At 38.6% G+C, this 21,635-nt stretch overlaps 3 protein-coding genes across 3 annotated transcripts in view; 1 reads left to right on the top strand and 2 right to left on the bottom strand.

Moving 5' to 3' along the window:
- The window catches only part of LOC125779504 (uncharacterized), a 40,371-nt gene extending 24,842 nt beyond the window's left edge, over positions 1-15,529 (top strand). Inside the window, exons 2-5 of the mRNA XM_049460862.1 lie at positions 12,658-12,696; positions 12,756-12,863; positions 12,939-13,116; positions 13,175-15,529. Of these exons, the coding sequence (XP_049316819.1) occupies positions 12,676-12,696; positions 12,756-12,863; positions 12,939-13,116; positions 13,175-13,437 (570 nt within the window). The 5' untranslated portion in view covers positions 12,658-12,675 and the 3' untranslated portion in view covers positions 13,438-15,529. The remainder of the gene's footprint in view (positions 1-12,657; positions 12,697-12,755; positions 12,864-12,938; positions 13,117-13,174) is intronic.
- Positions 1-21,635, bottom strand: part of LOC125779317 (uncharacterized) — a 331,415-nt gene that overhangs the window by 102,636 nt on the left and 207,144 nt on the right. The window lies entirely within an intron of this gene.
- On the bottom strand, positions 4,728-13,179 carry LOC125779399 (uncharacterized). Its single transcript, XM_049460750.1, has 3 exons — positions 8,870-13,179; positions 8,653-8,809; positions 4,728-8,593 (listed from the first exon to the last, which is right to left on the bottom strand). Exon 1 carries the CDS (start codon positions 11,543-11,545, stop codon positions 10,589-10,591), a length of 957 nt encoding a protein of 318 aa, XP_049316707.1. The 5' UTR covers positions 11,546-13,179; the 3' UTR covers positions 4,728-8,593; positions 8,653-8,809; positions 8,870-10,588.

Below are 21,635 nucleotides of genomic sequence, written 5' to 3'. Positions count from 1 at the left end.
ATGTCCTTAAGGACACTCTTATTTTGACAGCTGCACGACTACACGACTGCAGGCCGACAGTTGTCGTTCGCGCTAACTTCAATATATTCTTATACTTGCCAACGACAGTAAAGTTGACAATAGAATGGAAGGTAGAGAGATGAGGTAGAGTGGTGATGCCACTAATATGTAAAATGTAAAATTATTCACAGCTCTTACAAACTTGACGTTATTTTACAAACAAAAGCATAAAATAGCTCTATTTTACCATTTGTAATAACAATTGATAATTTAAAACAAAAATATATACCTATTTACTTATTTTCTGCATAAAAAATTTCACAAATATTAAAATTTCTTTGAAGTGGAAGGTATTAGTATGGCCACAACAAAATTGTGTACATGCAAAATGGAGAGCTGTGTTGTCTTGTGTACATGCGTTCATGCAGTAGGATGCACAACGCTTTTTTAAGTTCACTGTCGTGCTGCTGCAGTCTGTCGCTGTCATTGTGTTCAGCACTTCAATGTGTCGACGGACCGACGCGGCGACAGAGCGTCACAAAATTGTGTTGTTAGTAGAAAATCCGAGCTATGCCGAAAATACAAACGAACGATCGCCTATTGCCACTGTTTCCCTTGCCGCTGAAACTTTATCCATGGCTGAAACATCATCGCAAACAAACTATCGTAAATATGTATGTTTGTGTATGAGCTTGCATACATATCGACGCAGAGTTTTGCAAGCCGCGTAAAAATATTTTTTACATTCGTTGACAAATACAGTCAATCCCGGTTATGTGCCACAATCAAAGATACAGATGTTTGTGGTTTGTAAAAATAAAAACATAATATGGCACATAAGCGAGTGCGAATACTTAAGCGAGTGGTACTTAAACAATAATACCGCAAGACTTTTTTGACAACCCAATATATAGTTGAACTCAAAGATTTCTATGCGCAACATTTGTAGCATGTGGCAACTATCAAATCTGGGAAGAACATTATTGACCTATTGCGAAGATTTTGGTATACCCAAATGGGTACTTCTCCGATTAGCTATAATAAGCGCTGCATCAATGGTAAAATTTATTAGGATATCGTCATCCTCTTCGTCACTGCCTTTAACAAAATTGTAAAAAATAACTTCGGTAGGTAATTTTATGTAATAAGTATATATACATACTAGAATCATTAGCGGTTATGTCCAGTATACATTTGTAGCTGAGTGCGTTCAATATATTTTGCTTTCCATTTAAATGTGACATTTTTATTCAAGAATCAAAAATTAATTTGCTATAAAACTAACGCACAGATCACAGTTTAAATGCCAAATATCGGGCAAAGTTGCTATATATGAAATTTCCCATAAACTGTGAATACAATATATGAATTCATTGTAGCAGATCTTGGTACGAATGGTCGTATTTCGGATGGTGGAGTAATAAAAAATACTGATACCATCACAACTTCCAAACAGTGACAAGGAGCTGTCGGCAGTCGGTTTTGTGGCAGATACTGCTTTCCAAATGCAGGAAAATCTTCTAAAACCATTTTCTGGCTCCAATTTAACAACAAAAGAACGCCTTCTTAGTTACAGTTAGTATCAGATTGAAATATAAAAAAGGAATTAAGGATTTCGCATTAAAAAAAATCAATATATATATAATAATTTGCAATCGTAATAAATGTTGGGTACTTTAATTTAAAATGCCCAAAAATTCTTATTTTGTTCGATCTGGCCATAATGGAAAATGTTATAAAAAACGCTTATTTTGAGGCGCTCCCACACTGGAATAAGTTGGGCATCCCATTATCCCTGGTTAGTATGCTATAAATTTTGTGCTGTCGAGATGCCCCGTAAGCATAGATAACTTGATACGAGACTCTTTGGTTCGAGAGAGAGCTGTCAAAACTCGCATTTTTTATAACATTTGCCAATGATGTCACTACTGAAAAATATTAGATTGGGTATATAATAAATTATACAAAACACTAAATTAAACACTTTGAAAATACATACATATATAAATGATAAAATGCTAAATCATTAATTAATTTACATAAACATTAATTTTGCCAAAATATGTTCGCATAGTTCAACGAAATTTCATTTCACACTAATTTCGTCAAGTAATTATAGCGCTGCCCTTCTGGCATCTCGCCTTTTTCACCAACTGCTGGGTGCCGGCACCCTGATTATGTTTTGTTGCCAACTCAGAAAACAGATCAGGGTGCCCTGCCAGCTGACAAGCGAGAGAGCAAGAAAAGAGGTTCTGATCAAGTTATCTATGCCGTAAAAGCAGCAGAGCATAATAAAGCAAGAATGATAGAAACAATCATTCTTGATAATAAAGCAGTGGTCGGCATGAGAAGATCTGTCACTGTGTAGGTGAGCATGAAAAAAAAGTAGCCCAGTGCGAAATCGGAATTAAAATTAAGCATCTAATCTAAATAATTAATAGTATAATGAAAATTAACAAAATGTCTTTTAAGGATATATTCCCTATTATCTTTAAAAGACTTGGAACATAAAAGGCATTGCATGACACCAAAGGCATTTAGAATCATAAAATATTTCTCGCAGGGCATGTTTGGTTTTGCGCTATAGTCTTGCGTGATGTTAATTCGTTGCTGGCTCGACAACGACTGAACGATAGAGCGTAATAGGCTAGTCAGTGAACAACGCAGAATCGTGGGTCGTGTCAGCTGGCACGACCTATCTTATGGGCGCACAATGTAACTGAACAGTGAAAAACGCTACTCCCTTCTCTCTGACGTGACGATGAGGGGAGAATCCGCGACATTTGGATTTTTGCCGTCGCAAACGTCGCAGCTGATTGCTCTCTCACAACGCAGGGTTGCAAATATCGATATACTGCAGTAATTATCAACTTTTATAATTCAATTTGTTCAATATGTTTGAAATTTTCTTAAAATAACTCAAAATCAGAGTCGAATGCTATTATTTATAAATATATGGGCCATTCCATCAATTGGCGACACGGTTTTGTACCCGTGGTTCTCCGATTTTGACGAAACTTTAGAATATCATAATATAGACTAAAATAAGAATATCTCTTAACTTTTTAGTGGCCAAAGTTGCTCCATTGTTTTTTGGCGCGCACTTCAAATTGAGATCAAACAAAAAAATGACTTTTTCTTTTATTTTTTAACGACCTCAAAATTGAGTGAAAAAAATTTTGAAGTTATCCATTTTTATGTAAAAAAATCTCAGCTTTCTGATAAAAATATTTTCAAAATCCAAAAAAAATTTCAAAATCCAAAAAAACATGTTTTTTCCAAAAATCCCGCTTTTTGAGCTCTTCCCCCAGTTTTTTTTTCAAAATTGACATTTTTATTCGATTCCTCGTTAAATTTTACATGAGAATCTTCTTCTTCTTAATTAGCGTAGACACCGCTTACGCGATTATAGCCGAGTTAACAACCGCGCGCCAGTCGTTTCTTCTTTTCGCTACGTGGCGCCAATTGGATATTCCAAGCGAAGCCAGGTCCTTCTCCACTTGGTCCTTCCAACGGAGTGGAGGTCTTCCTCTTCCTCTGCTTCCCCCGGCGGGTACTGTGTCGAATACTTTCAGAGCTGGAGTGTTTTCATCCATCCGGACAACATGACCTAGCCAGCGTAGCCGCTGTCTTTTAATTCGCTGAACTATGTCAATGTCGTCGTATATCTCGTACAGCTTACCGTTCCATCGAATGCGATATTCGCCGTGGCCAACGCGCAAAGGACCATAAATCTTTCGCAGAATTTTTCTCTCGAAAACTCCCAACGTCGACTCATCCGCTGTTGACATCGTCCAAGCCTCTGCACCATGTAGCAGGACGGGAATTATGAGAGACTTATAGAGTTTGGTTTTTGTCTGTCGAGAGAGGACTTTGCTTCTCAATTGCCTACTCAGTCCGAAGTAGCACCTGTTGGCAAGAATTATCCTGCGTTGGATTTCTAGGCTGACATTGTTGGTGGTGTTTACGCTGGTTCCAAGATAGACGAAATTATCTACAACTTCAAAGTTATGACTGTCAACAGTGACGTGGGAGCCAAGTCGCGAGTGCGACGACTGTTTGTTTGATGACAGGAGATATTTCGTCTTGCCCTCGTTCACTGCCAGACCCATTCGTTTTGCTTCCTTGTCCAGCCTGGAGAAAGCAGAACTAACGGCGCGGGTGTTGAGGCCGATGATATCAATATCATCGGCATACGCCAGCAGCTGTACACTCTTATAGAAGATTGTACCTGCTCGATTAAGTTCTGCAGCTCGAACTATTTTCTCCAGCAGCAGATTGAAAAAGTCGCACGATAGGGAGTCGCCTTGTCTGAAACCTCGTTTGGTATCGAACGGCTCGGAGAGGTTCTTCCCGATCCTGACGGTGCTTTTGGTGCCGCTCAACGTCAGTTTACACAGCCGTATCAGTTTTGCGGGGATACCAAATTCAGACATCGCGGCATAAAGGCAGCTCCTTTTCGTGCTGTCGAAAGCAGCTTTGAAATCGACGAAGAGGTGGTGTGTGTCGATTCTCCTTTCACGGGTCTTTTCCAAGATTTGGCGCATGGTGAATATCTGGTCGGTTGTTGATTTACCAGGTCTGAAGCCACACTGATAAGGTCCAATCAGCTTGTTGACGGTGGGCTTTAATCTTTCACACAATAGGCTCGATAGAACCTTATATGCGATGTTGAGGAGGCTAATCCCACGGTAGTTGGCGCAGATTGTGGAGTCTCCTTTTTTATGGATTGGGCATAGCACACTTAAATTCCAGTCGTTGGGCATGCTTTCGTCCGACCATATTTTACAAAGAAGCTGATGCATGCTCCTTATCAGTTCTTCGCCGCCGTGTTTGAATAGCTCGGCCGGCAATCCATCGGCCCCTGCCGCTTTGTTGTTCTTCAGGCGGGTGATTGCTATTCGAACTTCTTCATGGCCGGGTAATGGAACGTCTGCTCCATCGTCATCGATTGGGGAATCGGGTTCGCCTTCTCCTGGTGTTGTGCTTTCACTGCCATTCAGCAGGCTGGAGAAGTGTTCCCTCCATAATTTAAGTATGCTCTGGGCATCAGTAACTAGATCACCTTTGGGGGTTCTACAAGAGTATGCTCCGGTCTTGAAACCTTCTGTAAGCCGCCGCATCTTTTCGTAGAATTTTCGAGCATTACCCCTGTCGGCCAGCTTATCGAGCTGTACGTACTCACGCATTTCGGCCTCTTTCTTCTTCTGTCTGCAAATGCGTCTCGCTTCCCTCTTCAACTCTCGGTATCTATCCCATCCCGCACGTGTTGTGGTCGATCGTAACGTTGCGAGGTAGGCAGCCTGTTTTCTCTCCGCTGCGACACGGCACTCCTCGTCGTACCAGCTGTTCTTTTGCACTTTCCGAAAACCAATGGTTTTGGTTGCAGCTGTACGTAAGGAGTTTGAAATGCCGTCCCACAGTTCCCTTATACCGAGTTGTTGACAAGTGCTCTCAGAGAGCAGGAGTGCAAGCCGAATGGAAAATCTTTCGGCTGTCTGTTGTGATTGCAGCTTCTCGACGTTGAACCTTCCTTGTGTTTGTTGGCGTGCGTTTTTTGCTGCACAGAGGCGGGTGCGAATTTTGGCTGCAACAATATAGTGGTCCGAGTCGATGTTAGGGCCTCGGAGCGCACGCACATCTTAAACACTGCAGACGTGTCTTCCACATCACATCACAACATGATCGATCTGGTTGGTGGTTTTTCGATCCGGAGACAGCCAGGTAGCTTGATGTATCTTCTTATGCTGGAATCTAGTACTACAGATAGCCATATTTCGGGCCCCGGCGAAGTCGATCAGCCTCAACCCATTTGGGGATGTTTCGACCGTAGTGCCAAAGATACCTTCTTTGCCCACCCTGGCGTTTAAGTCGCCAAGCACGATTTTGACATCGTGGCGGGGGCATCTCTCATAAGTGCGCTCCAAGCACTCATAAAAGGCATCTTTGGTCACATCGTCCTTCTCTTCCGTCGGGGCGTGGGCGCAAATCAGCGATATGTTGAAGAACCTCGCTTTGATGCGGATTGTAGCTAGACGTTCATTCACCGCAGTGAATGATAGTACTCGGCGACGGAGTCTCTCTCCCACCACGAATCCAACACCAAACTTGCGCTCCTTTATATGGCCACTGTAGTAAATGTCACAAGGACCTTCTTGTCTCTGTCCTTGTCCCGTCCATCGCATTTCTTGGAAGGCGGTGATGTCAGCCTTTATTTTCACGAGGACATCAACTAGCTGGGCAGCGCGCCTTCCCAATTAAGGGACCGGACATTCCAGGTGCATGCCCTCAATTCGTAGTCCTTATTTCGTTTGCCATGGTCGTCATCAAAAGGGGGGTCACTCATCCGAGGCTTGTTGTTCCTTTTCATTGGGGGTGTTTTTTTACGTGGCGGGTCCCAAACCCAGCGCACAACCCTATGCAGGGGATGTTTCGCCTTCTCATGTTAGCTCGCCTTCAAACGGATGTTCTTAGGCTACCCAGAGCGAAAGTCGTGAGCTGCTTGAGTCATATGCAAAAGAATCGTTTCTGGCCACTCCCAAGTGAATGGCGATCAGAGAACTTTCCTCACTTGCGTGAACTTCTACACATGACTCCATCCTCCAGAATCAGTGTTCAAAAATATGGGACTCTGATCCCATCAACAGCAAAAAAGATGCAAAGTTGTCCCTATACGGCGCATATTTTTATGAATGAAGACAGTGATTTCCTCTTAATTCAAGTCTAAGAATACAATTTACATTTTTACCTCCTTCACACAACCTTCTAAGCGAACAGACTACGCCATCAAAAAACGTTCCTGAAAATAAAAGATATGGATGAACAAGAATTGTTTGCCCATAAAAGGATGAATAGGAAGTTGTATGATACTTTTTTGAAGTTAATGTCACCTTCAATGTGTAAATTCAAGGAATAAATCCATGCCGAGGAGCGTTTGTCCCTCACACTTCTGTAAGTTTATGTGATTATTACTCCATTTGTTATATGTATATATTAAGGTGATTGTTAGGTACTTAGCTACAAAATCGAAACTGTGAGAAACATAGTGCTGGAGACATGCGAGGCTATTTGGGAAATGCTTTCACCAATTTATCTGAGTGAACCGACGCAACAACAGTATAAAGACATCACGACCGACTTTGCGCAAATGTGGAACATGCCAAACTGTGTAGATGCGATCGACGGAATACATATTGCGATAAAATGCCCTCCAAATTCAGGATCCATGTATTATAATTATAAAAAGTTTTTCAGCATTGTACTGTTGGCAGCATGTGATGCTAAATACACTTTTACAGCCATTAGCGTAGAAGCTTACGGAAGCCAGAGTGATGGAGGTATTTTTCATGCAACGAGATTTGGCGAAGATCTGTTAGAAAATCGTTTGCCACTACCACCTGATACTCCACTTCCGACCCCACCCGTTTCCGCATTACTTAGGTGCCTTTCCATTAAAAAATAATCTTATGAAGCCGTATCCAGGTGTAAATATAACAACAGCTCAACGAATTTTTAATTATAGACTATCACGGGCAAGACGTGTTATTGAAAACACGTTTGGGATTTTGACAGCGAGGTGGAGAGTGCTAAGAACAACAATGGAGTTTCATCCTGAAAATGCTGAAAAAATCGTACTAGCATGTTTAGTGCTTCATAATTTCATAATGCTCCACGATATGAATCGATGGTACTGCTCAGAGCATTACACTGACGGAGATGGAAGAAATGCTGAATGGAGAAACGAATTAAGATCTTGTGGGGGACCATTGCGGTCAGCACAAACTTTTAGACGCAGGGGTCGAGACAGTGCGTATAACCACAGAGAACACCTCACCAATTATTTTATGAACAATGGTGCAGTACCTTTTCAAAACCATATAGAGTAAAGCACTTATAAACATACATAATAAATTTAATAAAAAAAATGTTGAAAATGTAAATTTACGTGCATTTCATACGTATTGATTAACAATAATAACAACAAAAAATTAATTAAATAAACACAAATAATTATTATATAGAACGTTATATGGATTATATGCTTTGTACTTCAGGTTCAAAAATTCAACCGTTCTGATTAAAAGAACAAAAAGTAATTTGTAATACAAGTTTAAAAAACTAGTTCACTAGTTTATTCACAAAGCTTTCTTCTTCTTCATCAATTTGCGCTTGCATTACAATGTCAGTACATTGACGCATCACCAATGCTTGCCTTGATTTTTTGATTTTTGAAATCAAAGAGCATATCATTCGCCCAAAACCGCTTATCTCCGCATCAAACTCTTCTCGACGCGCTCTACGTTCACATACCTCCTGGAAAGTTTTCACTGTTCCGAGGATGGCAGTGTCCATCTCGTCAAGTTGTCTGCCTCTTCGCTTTCGTGGTCGCGATGTTGATGACGGATTTGCTGATGGCTGATTAGACGGAATTGACTGATCGGACGGAATTATTGTTGATTGGTCGGACGGAATTAACTGCCCAGGGGAAATTGGAGGTGACGGCGAGAGATCTTGTGATATAGATTCGGACGAAATGTTTATAAAGTCATAGTTTTCGTCGCTGCGTTTCAATATTGGTGCACTTTGTCGCATTCTGTTAATATTAATGTTCTCATTATTTACATGGATATGGTAATAATGCATTTTACTTACGGAGGAGGAATAATGTGACTTCTTAAAAATTGCAAACTTTCATGTAGCGCCCACTGCCTTCCTACGAATGCACCACTTCCTGAAGCATTTTATGAGATTCTAATTTCATTTGAGAAGCGTTCTCTCAAGTTGCCCCAACGCTTCACAACAACACTTTCTGTTTATAATGTCCAAACATATTGTATATTAAATATTATAATATTTATATTGAACTCACCATCGACTTCCAAATTATCGGCGACTTCCTTCCAAGAGCGTCTTTTTTTCTCTTGATTTTTGAAATCGGCATGACTCTTGTCATTTTGATTTTTTTTTTACCGGAGGGGGAATCTTCGAAAGATTAGATTCATCCTACACGCGCATGGGCCGCCATTGTTACCAAGTGCGGAACCTGCGTGGTAGGACGCCTACGTACTAAACCCTAACTCCGTCTCCTCTAGCTATTTATCTTCCTTGCGGGATCGCCGCTAGGCATTTCTTCACAAGGATAAGCTTTAGCCGTTTGGCTCTCGATCTATAAATTTACCAACTCCATGTGGGTCACCTGTCTGTCGCTCTTTCTTTGCCATTCCTTCCGTTTAAGTTCTATTAGGGCTGTCGCGCTTCATTCTTTAACAAAGTTCCACACCTGCTGGGAACGTAGCGTGTGTGGTACAATGTTTTCAGGGGTTAGCTGCTCTGAAAGTAGTTTCTCTAATTCCTCTCTTTCATCCTTATAACGGGGGCACAGAAAGAAAATGTGCCACGCGTTCTCAATCCCGTTTCCACAAAAAGAGCACTCAGACCCATCGTCATGTCCATATTTGTGTAAATACTCTCTGAAGCAACCGTTCCCAGTCAGGAACTGCGTCAAGTAATAGTCAGTTTCTCCGTGTTGTCTCTCTACCCACATTTGCACGTTTCTGATCAACGTGTGTGTCCATCTACCTTTTGTTGCTTCGTCCCATTGTTTTTGCCACTCATTAAGGCTGGTTCGTCTTTCTTGCTGTTTTTCTTGAATATTTGGTCGTCTCCGCGCGCTTTTCGCTTTGTCATACATTCTTTTTAGCTCCATTGCCATAATATCTGGAGGCATGATACCTGAGATAACTCCAACCGCTTCGTGTGACACAGTCCGGAAAGCGCACGCTACCCTAATTGCGCTTAATCGAACTACTGCTTTTGCCGCATTCGCATTTTGTGCAGCAATGCTGGTCCCCATATGGGTGCGGCGTACATTAAAACTGATTGGCTAACTTTTGCCAGCAGAGCGCGTCGATTCTGACTAGGTCCACCTATATTGGTCATGATTCTGCTTAATGCAGCCGTCACCTTTGCTGCTTTCTCACAGGCTTTCGTGATGTGGGTCCGATAATTTAGCCTCGCGTCAATAATTACACCCAGGTATTTCAACGACTGTTGCGTTGGGATATTGTATCCATCGATGTTGAGCGTTGTCGCTTCTAGTTTTTTCCTGCTCGTTATCAGCACCGCTTCAGTTTTTTGGCTTGCTAACTGGAGCTTTGCTTTTGTTAGCCATTCTTTTATTTTAATCGCCACGTGGTTGCACAGGCACTCTATCTGGCCTATTTCTTTTGCTAATTCCGTTACTGCTATATCATCAGCGTACCCGATTATCTGTATTTCTTTGGGCAATGGAAGATGTAGCACCCCATCATACAAAACATTCCACAGTAGCGGCCCTAGTACAGAGCCTTGTGGTACACCGCCTGTTATATTGTAGTTTCTAGGACCTTCTTCTGTGTCATATAGCAGTAATCTCTCGGAGAGGTAGCCGGATATGATCCTCAGCAGGTAGAGTGGTGTCTTCTTTTGTTTCAGGGCTTCCATGATGTTACGTCGAACGTCACTACCGCACAGTATTCCTTGGAGCCATATAACCACCTGGTTCCTTCAATAGCCTTGCTTGCGACCTCTGTTACCTTTTTTATGGCGTCTATTGTTGACCTGTGTCTTCGAAAACCATATTGTTTGGGATGCCATCTAGGCCTGATGCTTTACTATTTGCGAATCTCTCTGCTGCTTCTATTGTTTCTTGGTCACTGACTAGCGGTGCGTTTGTAGCTCCAGATTCTTTTATTTGCTGCCTTTGTAGCAATTGCGTCGGGAAAAGAGTTTGGACAACCGTCTTTAATAAACTAGGGCATGTAGGCGCTTGTCCTTTATAGTCTTTAATCTTTGACATGACGATTTTATATGCATCTCCCCAAGGGTTTTCTTCAACCTTGTTGCAGAGCTCTTTAAAACAACAGGCTTTACTCTTCTTTATTGCTTTCTTGAGTTCATTTCGCTTTCGTTTAAAGCGCTCGTTTAGCATTGTGAAATCCGCCGTTTGTCGTCCCTTTTGACACTGGCGCCTCGCTTTGTGGCATTCACTTCTTAGAGCTTCAATACCCTCATTCCAGCAGTATGCGGGTTTCCTGTATGTGCCTTGTTTTTTCCTACACATAGCGGCATCGCAAGCTTTGCTCACATATTTAACAAGGCATTCTGCCTTCTTTTCTATGTCTAAGGCGTTGTTCGTATTGTCATCCAGCATTAACTTGTATATATCCTCATCAAGGGTTTCAGTTTTCCAACCTCTGTTTTGAACTTTTTTGAGATAGTTGCTTTTGTGCGTTTTGTCAATTTCAAGCAGAATTGCCAAGTGGTCACTGTGTGTATACAGATCGCTCACTTGCCATGTACACGACCGCACAAGGGAGCTACTAGCAAACGAAATATCGATTACCGAACCGCGGCCGTTATTTTCAAAGGTATTTCTTTTGCCGGTATTCAGCAAGACGGTGTCCAGTACCGAAAAAGCCTTCAGAAGAGTTTCTCCTCGTCTATTTGTGTGTATGCTACCCCACTCCACTGCCCATGCATTGAAGTCACCTGCCACTACGTTCATTGTGGTGTTCGACACTTCTCATACAAGGTTATCAATTATTATTTCATATTCACCTTGTGCGACTCTTGGCGGAATGTAACAGCTATAGAAGTTTATTTCGCGGATCTTTGCCCGTGTGTAATAGGCTTGTCCTGTTAATGGCTTTTCTTGGAACACGTTTTCTCCACAGGCACAAATGGTTGCTTTGCCCATTAGGTCGGAGGTCCATTTTGATTAATAGATTATTATTTGATTGCTGTTTAAAGATCGCATTACGTTAAGCAATCCGAGCTTTATAAATACAAAATTTTGAGGCGAACAAAGCAAAAAGCAAACGAAATTTCAAATGAAAAGTCAAAAAATCAACAAACAGCTTTTTATGGTTACAGCGAAAATCAAAATTCAATTGATATTTATGGTTATGGTTATGGGCATGTTGTTATCGTAACGCACCACTAATTGGAAACATTGTTCTCCGTAAATTTGGTTCAATCAGCTGTTTTATATGGATATGGTTATGCATCTCTAATTCTACCTTGAAGTTAGTTTGCAAAATTTTGCTAAGAAATGCCGACCACTGGCCTAGTTTTAAAATTAGATGTAAACAAGCGAAAAGTCGAAACAAATATTCGAAATGTCGAAATGTTCCCAGTCTTTGCGTGAATCTTTTGACGGTACGGCAAATAACAAATCAAAACAATAAGGTTGTGTTCGAAGGCAATGTATGTAAAATCCTTGATGCGAAAAACAGATTAATTGCAAAAGAGTATGCAGAAAATGATTTGTACAAATTAGAGTGTGCTAAAATTCCAGTTGGAATAGCAATGACAACTGTTGATAATTTTGAACTGTGGCATCGAAAGTTAGGACATATTTGCAAAAACAGCATGAAGCAGGTGCAGAATTCAAGGCTTGGAGTTAATTACAACGGCGCAAGTGAAAAATAATAGGGGTATTCGGGATCTGTTGTATTTGCCATTGTATTTTTGTATTCGTGGTTTCTGTGGTTTTTATAGTAAATGTAGTAACAATCCAACAACAAAATATACATACCATTCAAATACAACAGTGTAAGAAAATAGAATAGTGCGACTCTATTGTAATTGTGGTTTTGTTTTGTACATTTCTCACAGCTGATCACAATTAAAAAGATGGCTGAAATGAAGGACGCTGTAAGTTTTTATTGCTAAGCTTTTTTTTTAAATATTTTAATAAAAAGTCTATTTTACAGAAGTTAAAAAAGGATAAAATAAGGCGGCGGGTAAAACCTAATAAGAAATGGACAGAAGAAGAAGTGGGACAAGTTCTTAACTATTTGCAGGAGCATCCGTCGTTTGAAGTAATTTGCAGCTATTCCTATTTTGTTTGTTTATATTTATTTGTATGGACGCTTTTATATCTTTTTATACTACAGATGCCTTCTGCACAAATTTTTTACAAAAAATTACTATTAGAAACAGGAATCTCAGCAGATTGGAATTTAGTTCGGTGGAAAGTACGCAACATGCGCACCGCATACAACAAAGCAGAGCAGTGGAGAAATGGGACAGGCGTCGGCCTGTTAGAGGAACAAGGTATCGAAAGTATTGATCGTAAGTATAATGATTTTCGAAATTTTTATTTTATTAGTAATTTATTTTATGCTTTTAGAAAAACTGAGCAAGATGTGTCCCCATTATAAGCGATTGCAGAGCATATTTTTTAAGAGCAAATCGGCAGACTCGACACAGTACGTGTTCCAGTCCGAAGATGGTACAACTAATCATGGTGAATGTGAAATTATTCAGCAGAGCGAATATGGCAGTGGTAGTATGTTCGTTGACGAAATTGCGACAACGACTGAAAGCGAACATGATAATGTATTTTATACGTTGCCGAATGATATCGAAATTGCAACACCAGTTTCTTCTTAATGAGCTCAAAATATAAATGACAACAAGGCAGTAGAATTCGCTGAAAAAATGAGGAAATCGGCACCGAAAACAGCAATTAGCGAATTATCTGCACTACAATCGGAAAGAAATGAGCTACAAATGCAACGCTTAGAATTAGAAAAGGAGAAACACAGAGACTACATGGAAAGGGAGGAAAAACGGATAAGTATAGAAAAGGAAAAGTTTGTTTTTGTTTATTAAATTTATTTTTAACTTAAAAAACTTGTACTGTTACTAGTCAAACATCATATGGTATAAACCTTGTCTCTTCATTTCGATTTCCTGTCGGGTATTAGTTTGGAATTCTTCTTCTGGTTGGTTTGGTTCTCGATTTTCTTGATCGACAAATATTGTCTCTATTTCCTTTTGGTTTAATAAAATATTGTGCAAAATGCAGCAGACTCGAAACCAATCACAACAAAATTTGTGACTTTCTCTGTTTTGAATTCGCATTCTGAGCTCCTTTAGACTACCAAATTTCTCTTTTAACAACCCAAAACAATTTTCAATTCGTACGCGATACTTACTATGGCGTCGATTAAATTCGTTGCCATATATCATAATAAAATTTTATAGAAATTAAGCATTGACTGTGAAACGCAAACGACTGCTCAGTTTGCAACAATGCTTAGCTAAGATTTTATTTAGGCACAATTTAACCCATTTAGACCTGAAACTATTTTTTTTAATTGAAGTGTTTTGTGTCTATTTTTATTAGTCCTAGGGTATCACAGAACGCAAAAAAAAAATGTTTAAAAAAATTACATTTCTACAGGTTAGGTAGAAAAGGTCGTATCGTATGTGATACAGTAGGCTCATATATATGCCATAATACCAAAGTTAGCAGAGAAGTTATTTATTGTTAAAATTATAATTATATGTTATATTATACGTTATTTTTTAGTATGATAAGCTAGAAAACAGTTGACATGTAAACCAACATCGCACTTGATGCATCTTGCAGGACACAATCGATGACATAACCCACACCTAGTCCTTTTATTTTCCGGCTGATTGATTGCATAGTGACCTATATTATCAAACCTGGCATCAGTAGTAAGTGATGATGGTCTACTCGGCCCTGGTTTACTTCTCAGCCTATTAGACTCTATAAGTGCAATTGCTACACGGCGTCTGAATGTTAACATATCCATGCCACCGCCATTGTATCTGAGTAGAAGCCAAGCGTTTTGGAGTGGCATATCAACACACTGCAAGATGAGGGGCATATACCACTTCTTACCACGAATACTTGTTCTGAGTGATGATATGTTTTGGTCTGACAGATCTCCACCTCCCATGTTCTGATTGTACTGGTGTATCAAATGTGGCTGAGAAACGGTTATTTTCTTTTTCTCTTTTTGAGAATACTGATCTGTTTTGTGCAACGGGGTTATACCAACCGCATTTGAGCAAACTGTCACCATGCTATTATCATGCCATTTACAAATTATAATATCATCGCATACACGACAGTCGAAAAATCCCCTATCCTTCTTTTCAGCTCTTTATTTCCTAATAAAGGGCAATTACTGGTCCTATTTTCTCTTATAGTCCCGGTTACTCGTATGTTTCTCTTTGTTAGTTCTTCAATCAATGGCAGTCCAGTAAAAAAATTATCTATAAACAAATGGTAATTTCCTCCGAGATTTAGTTTGCTAAGTATATCAGTATATGTGAGAACTACACTGGCACCAAGACCCAATTCCGCGTACTGAGAGTTCAAATTAGTGGTTGCACCTTGATATGGCTCAAACCATAATATATAGCCACTTGATGTCGCGCTCACCCAAAGTTTGAAACCATACCTTATCGGTTTCCCACGTATAAATTGCTTGCATCCATGTCGTCCAAAGTATGGCACCATAGCCTCATCAACACTATGATTTTCTTTGTGTGGACAATGTCTCAAAAATTCTTCGGATATTTTTTTCATAAGTGGACGTACTTTAGCAAATTTGTCAGATTTATTTAATTGTAAATTATCAGCACAGTGCATATTTGAAAAATGACTGAAAATCTGTCACGAGATAATGCACTGACAATAAGATCATTTTTCGTATCAGGTGAATTTTCCTAGTACGTGCGTCTTCTATTCACTTGGCAGTAGCCACTGACCAACATAATACCGATAGCACACTTCATTTCCTCTATTTTGATGTCAGCAGGAAGATTCTTTCTTCCTAAGAATTTGTTAGTCTCAGTAGTAAGTAACTGATACACTTCTTCCGAAAAAAATAACGAAAACCAATCAATTGGCGATCTATCCTGACGCACATATATTATGGGCTTCCATGTTGGAGTAACTGCAGTGTAATTTTTTTTTTGCCAGTTATACTTTTTAGCTATTTTACGTAACGGCTCGTAAACTTCAGCTTCTTCCTCGTTTGCGCAAGAGTGACTTTCAAAAACATCTTCCAATGTTTCTGTACTTACTTCTTGCAGCTCTGCATGTGTTCTTAACAAACTGCGCGGTAGGTTGTTGATTTGGACGTTGTCCTCATCCCCAGAATCTTCATCCGTCAAGTCTTCATTTGCATTTACAGGTGGAAGTAAATAAATATCATCGCATGTTCCAGAATTCTAAATTTCGTCATCCTCCAAAAGCGTAACAATTTCATTCAGTGACACAGATCTGAACGGAAAAACGCAATGTGTATAAGCCTACTGTATCAAATACGATACACTACTTTTTACGATAAAAAAATATATACTAAAATAAACGAAACAACAAAAACGATTCTACATTTTTACTCTCTAACTTTCGTTTTTACTATAAATATATCAAAGTACGTGATAGTTATGATAAAATAATGAATTCTTACCGTTTTGATGACACGTTGAAATTCTTACACTCAAATCACATTCAACTCGCGTAGGTACACACCTGATGATGCCAACTATTACACTAAAGTTATTTTTGTAGTATTGTTTAGACCGTGCACGTGACACCAACACAAAATGTAAATAATTTCTCATCAACGGTACTTCAAAATAATTTATTACATTTGGTGTATCGTATATGAGACGGTAGGTCTAAATGGGTTAAGTATGGACTGTGAAACCGGGCATTACAATTCAGAAGAGCAAAATGAGAGCGAATTGTGTGATGTCAGTATATCTGTTTATACGATACTCCTGATGATAGCGATAGTTTGTCGATCAGAGTGTATTGCTAACAAGGCCAAAAGAAGAATCTTGAAGAGGCATTGAATAGTCCAGAGGCAGATGATTGGAAACGCGCAATGAAACAGGAGATACATAATCATAAGATAAACAAAACTTGGGTGCTTACGAAATTGCCTGAAGGTAAAAGAGCAATAAATTCCAAGTGGGTTAAGCGCAATGCTGAAGCGAGGCGGCGAAGCATGATCTGTCGGTGCATCAGTTAGATGAGGTAACTGCGTTTTTGATCGGTGAACTTCAAGAAGAAGTGTTCATGAAACAACCTGAGGGTTATAATGATAATTCAGGCAGAATTTGTCGTCTACTATAATCGTTGTATGGTTTAAAACAAGCAAGCAAAGTTTTGAACGACAAATTGAATGGCATACTAATTATTCTGGGACTAATTCGGAGCGAAGTCGATCAATGTATTTACTTTTGAGTGAGTGGGTACAGCATGGTATACGTAGTAATTTATGCGGACGACATTCTAGTGTTCTCTAATGACAAAAAGGCTACGCAGTGGATTAAACGATATCTGTACTTGGGATGAGAGTTCAGCGCGATGAGGTAAAAAAATTAGTTAAACTTGATAACCCTGAATATATTTCCAGTGTACAAATAATAAACCGTTTAGCTACGACACTAGATTTGTCGCAAAAGATAACTTTAGAAATGTGTCCAAAAACTGAAGAAGAAATGGAAAAAGTTCCATATATGGAGGCAATTGGTAGTCTGTTGTATACAGCACAAAATACCTGGCCTGATATCAGCTTCGCAGTTAATTTTTTGAGTCGTTTTTCACAAAACTCCGGCAAGGGTCGTTGGCCCACATCGAAGCGTGTGATGCGTGTATATTATATTTAATAAAAACAGTCGTCATCTTACATTGAAACTGCATGTACGCAACTCTGCTCAACAGTTCTGCAGATCGAATTATTTTCTCCAGCAGCAGGTTGAAGAAGTTGTACAATAGGGAGTCGCTTTGTCTGAAATCTCGTTTGGTATCAAATGGCTCTGAGAGTTCCTCTCTCGATCCTCACGGAGCTTTTGGTGTTACTCAACGTCAGATTACTCAGTCGAATTAGTTTAGCGGGAATACCAAATTCAGAGATCGCGGCATAAAATGCTCCTTTTCATGCTGTCAAAAGCAGCTTTGAAATCGACACAGAGATGGTGCTTGTCGATTCTCTTTTCACGGGTCTTTTCCAAGATTTGGCGCTTTTTTGGTATAGCGGGCTGTATTTCACAATGAGACTCAACCAAATCTAACAGCATATGTGAATTGGTGCATGGTATTCGTAGGATTTTTGTCGTTTGATTTTTTAATAAAGCTATTAACTGCATCTTTAAGCTAGCTTGTGATTCTGTTACTATTGGTGGCAGATTTGAGTTGATCGCAATTTCGAGAAAATGCATACATATGTGTGGCTGCGTAAAATTTCGATAATTCTTCCAAATGGTTGGTTTCTCTTGTTCTCAAAAGATTCTAATTATGAATAATAACATATTTGCAACTTAGCTGACGCTCTTCATATCATTTACGATGCTTCAAAATTTTCTTCGAATGGCGGCAATTTTTAACGGATGATAATGATGTCAATATGTGCGTCTAATTCTTACACATTCAAAAATTTGATTTGATGAATGTTGCTACTCTTACAATAGAGTTTACCATTTCAAGACAAAAAGTTACATATGGATATGTTTTAGTATAAGAGATGAAACGTGTGAAACAAATGCATTTGTAAATTGATTACTCCCGTCTTATAGGGGAATTTTAACAAAAATGAGTGAACAGAGCTGAGACTTCAATGAAAATTATGCTCTGAAATATGCATTGCTATTACAGACGTATGTTGGCCATTTGCTTACATTTTTATACGTTTACATGTAATCATGTCAATTGATATGAATATCATTTGTATGAGTTCATGCCAAATTGATAACATTCTAATTAAATTATGCTGTTTTCAAAGTAAAATTGGTGGTTAATGTCCAAATACGAGCTTCCTTTTAATGTTTCTTTTGTTTGATATTTTAATATAATTTCATACGTGGAAATATGTATGTGTTATGTGTATACTACATACAGTGTCGGACAAAACTCATTGGACTAACTCGAGTCTCACACACATTCCGTCATAACTTTTTACATAGATGCATTAGAAGAATAATTTTTTTTGTAAAAGAAAGAACACATATTCTATATTAAGAAACAATGCAATTTTATTTTTCAAGTTTTATGTAAGATTTATAAATTATAACAGAAGGGAAAAAAGTAAAAAATTCGTGCGACATAACTCATTGGACTGCCACTTTGGATATCGAAGTAACCACTTCCAATGAATTAATTTACCGTTATCTGGCGAGAAAAGAATTTTGCAGGTACTTATAATTATTAATCGTAGATCACACTAATTCGAATTGTTTATTTTAATGGGAATAGGTGTGTTGGGAAATTTATAAACTTTTCCCAAATAATGCTGCTAAAAAAATATTTTAGCCAAAAATTTTAGGAAAAATATGATCAAATGAATTTAAATTATTAATTATAAGCGAATTCACAAAATATGTGAGGCAAAGGAGCTTTGCAAAAATTATTCTCTAGGAAAATCAGCTGTTTCTGATATTTTACGCAAGCAAAAAGGTGAAGAAATCGTTAAAAAAACTTAATATTGGAGGACGCCATAGAGTCAATTCAGTAAAAGATGACTTGCGAATAATGCGGGAGTTAAAAGAAATCCAAAAATATCAGCAAAAAAAGTTGTAGATAGCTTACAACTAAGAGTGAGTACGCGTACAGTACAACGACGCGCCGTTGATGCTGGTCGTCTGAGGTTCCGTGCTGCGAAAAAAACCAAATATTCCAAAAAAAAAAATAAGTTAGCACGTTGGAATTTACGAAACTGCATATTAATTGTTCTGTAGAGCAATGGAAGTCGATATTGTTTTAGATGAGTCCAAATTCAATTTGCAAAATTCAGATGAATGACAGGTGTACGAAGGGCAACAGGAAAGCGTTTAGACCGTCGATATTTGCAGGGTGCAGTAAAACATCGTGGGTGTAACATAATGGTGTGGGGATGCTTTTTTGGTCAGGGAGTAGGACCTATTCACAGAATAGAAGGGAACATGGATGAGTTTCAATATAAAAATATACTGCAAACCCAAATGTTACCTCATGCTATCAAAAAAAATGCGGCCTGATTGGCAGTTTCAACATGACAATGACCCCAAATACACCCTCAAAGTTGGGAAGGATTGGTTTTTGGAATAATAAGTTTATATTTTGAGATGGTCCGATCAGTCTCCTGACATGAACCCGATTGAAAACTTATGGGAAATTGTCAACAGGCAAATTAACAGGGAACAGGTCCACGGTTATAAAAACAAGCTATTATTGCCTTAAAACAAGCCTGGAATGGAATAAATGACACACATATTAGTAATTTAATTTCATCTATGCCTAAAAGATATGTTGTAATCAAAAATAATAATGGCTACTCATTAAAATATTAATTTAAAACTAATTTATTTTCATATTTAGCTAAAGTCCAATGAGTTATGTATGTCGCACGAATTTTTTACTTTTTTCCCTTCTGTTATAATTTATAAATCTTACATAAAAGTTGAAAAATAAAATTGCATTATTCCTTAATATGGAATATGTGATCTTTCTTTTGCAAAAAAAATTATTCTTCTAATGCATCTATGTAAAAAGTTATGACGGAATATGTGTGAGACTCGAGTTAGTCCAATGAGTTTTGTCCGACACTGTATGTACATAAGACACTATCATAATATGCTAAAAAGACTATACTACAATACCATGGATAAAATTATACGAAACTCTACAAATTGACTCTTATTTTTCTCTCAAACTCGTTTCCTTATTAGGTAGGTAGCGATGGAGATCAAGGAATTTCGAACAGTTGATATCAGAAAAGGCGGGGTGCCAGAAATAAACCGCTATAATTAGCTGACAAAATTAGAGTGAAACGACATTTCATTGAATTGTGCAAACATATTTTGGTAAAATAAATTTTTATGTAAATTATTTAATGATTTTGCATTTTAACATTTATACTTGTATAAGCATTTTTAAAGTATTTAATTTAGTGCTTTGTATAATTTAGTGAGAATGCCAAAAATAAAGAAGTGTGTGGGTGGAATATATTTCTAATATGCCCAAAAGAAAATTATAAAATATCCTATCTAATATTTTTCAGCAGTGGCATCATTGGCAAATGTTTTGGGCCGGCTTTAGTATACCGTCCCAAGATTTCGGGAATATACTGGGTATGGTCAGATAGAGGAGATTCTCCAGAACACGAATATATATGGTTAAAGCCGCAGGAAGCTTATAGTTTTCGAAACATTGGGTTGTCAAAAAAGTCTTGCGGTATTTTTATTGAATCAATTCGTGTGGCACCCATACATCGAGCTTCTTAGTGACTCCAAGCTTCTTCAAATGGTTTATAACGGTTTGATGACTACTATGCCGGTCTCTTTCGACCAATTCAACGATTTTATCGCAATTTTCGACGACAGGCCTTCCGGAGCGTGGCGCATCTTCGACCACCTCTACACCAGAATGAAAACGTTGGAACCATCGTTGTGCGGTGGAAATGGAAACAAATTTAATTGGCGGCTTGAGATGCATTTTTGCCTTTATCGTAGTAGTACTGTAAAATATGCCGTATTTTCTCTTTATTTTGCTCCATGTTTGCGACGCTATAACTCACGAACGACGTAAAAGAAACGACAATCAATCAAACACGTGTTAACGCGTAAAATTAGCTTTCCAAAAAGGTATACTCGTAGCATAATCCGATGCGACGAATAAAACTAGAACTACGCGTTTTCAGCGCCAACTAGCGAAAATAACGCAAGACTTTTTTGACAACCCAATATTCGCGTTTAAAGTTGAAAATTTGCAATATTTTAATTACATATTTTTGATATATAAAATTAATTTTGCACTCATATTTTTCACTTTTATATCCACC

The sequence above is a fragment of the Bactrocera dorsalis genome, chromosome 6 (genome assembly GCF_023373825.1).
Source record: "Bactrocera dorsalis isolate Fly_Bdor chromosome 6, ASM2337382v1, whole genome shotgun sequence".
NCBI lineage: Eukaryota > Metazoa > Arthropoda > Insecta > Diptera > Tephritidae > Bactrocera > Bactrocera dorsalis.
Note: the sequence above shows the minus strand (reverse complement) of the source record. Positions and strands in the feature narration are given on the sequence as shown.

Coding starts and splice junctions, on each gene's coding strand:
- LOC125779399 (XM_049460750.1), bottom strand. CDS start 11,545: ATGAACGTAGTGGCAGGTGACTTCAATGCATGGGCAGTGGAGTGGGGT.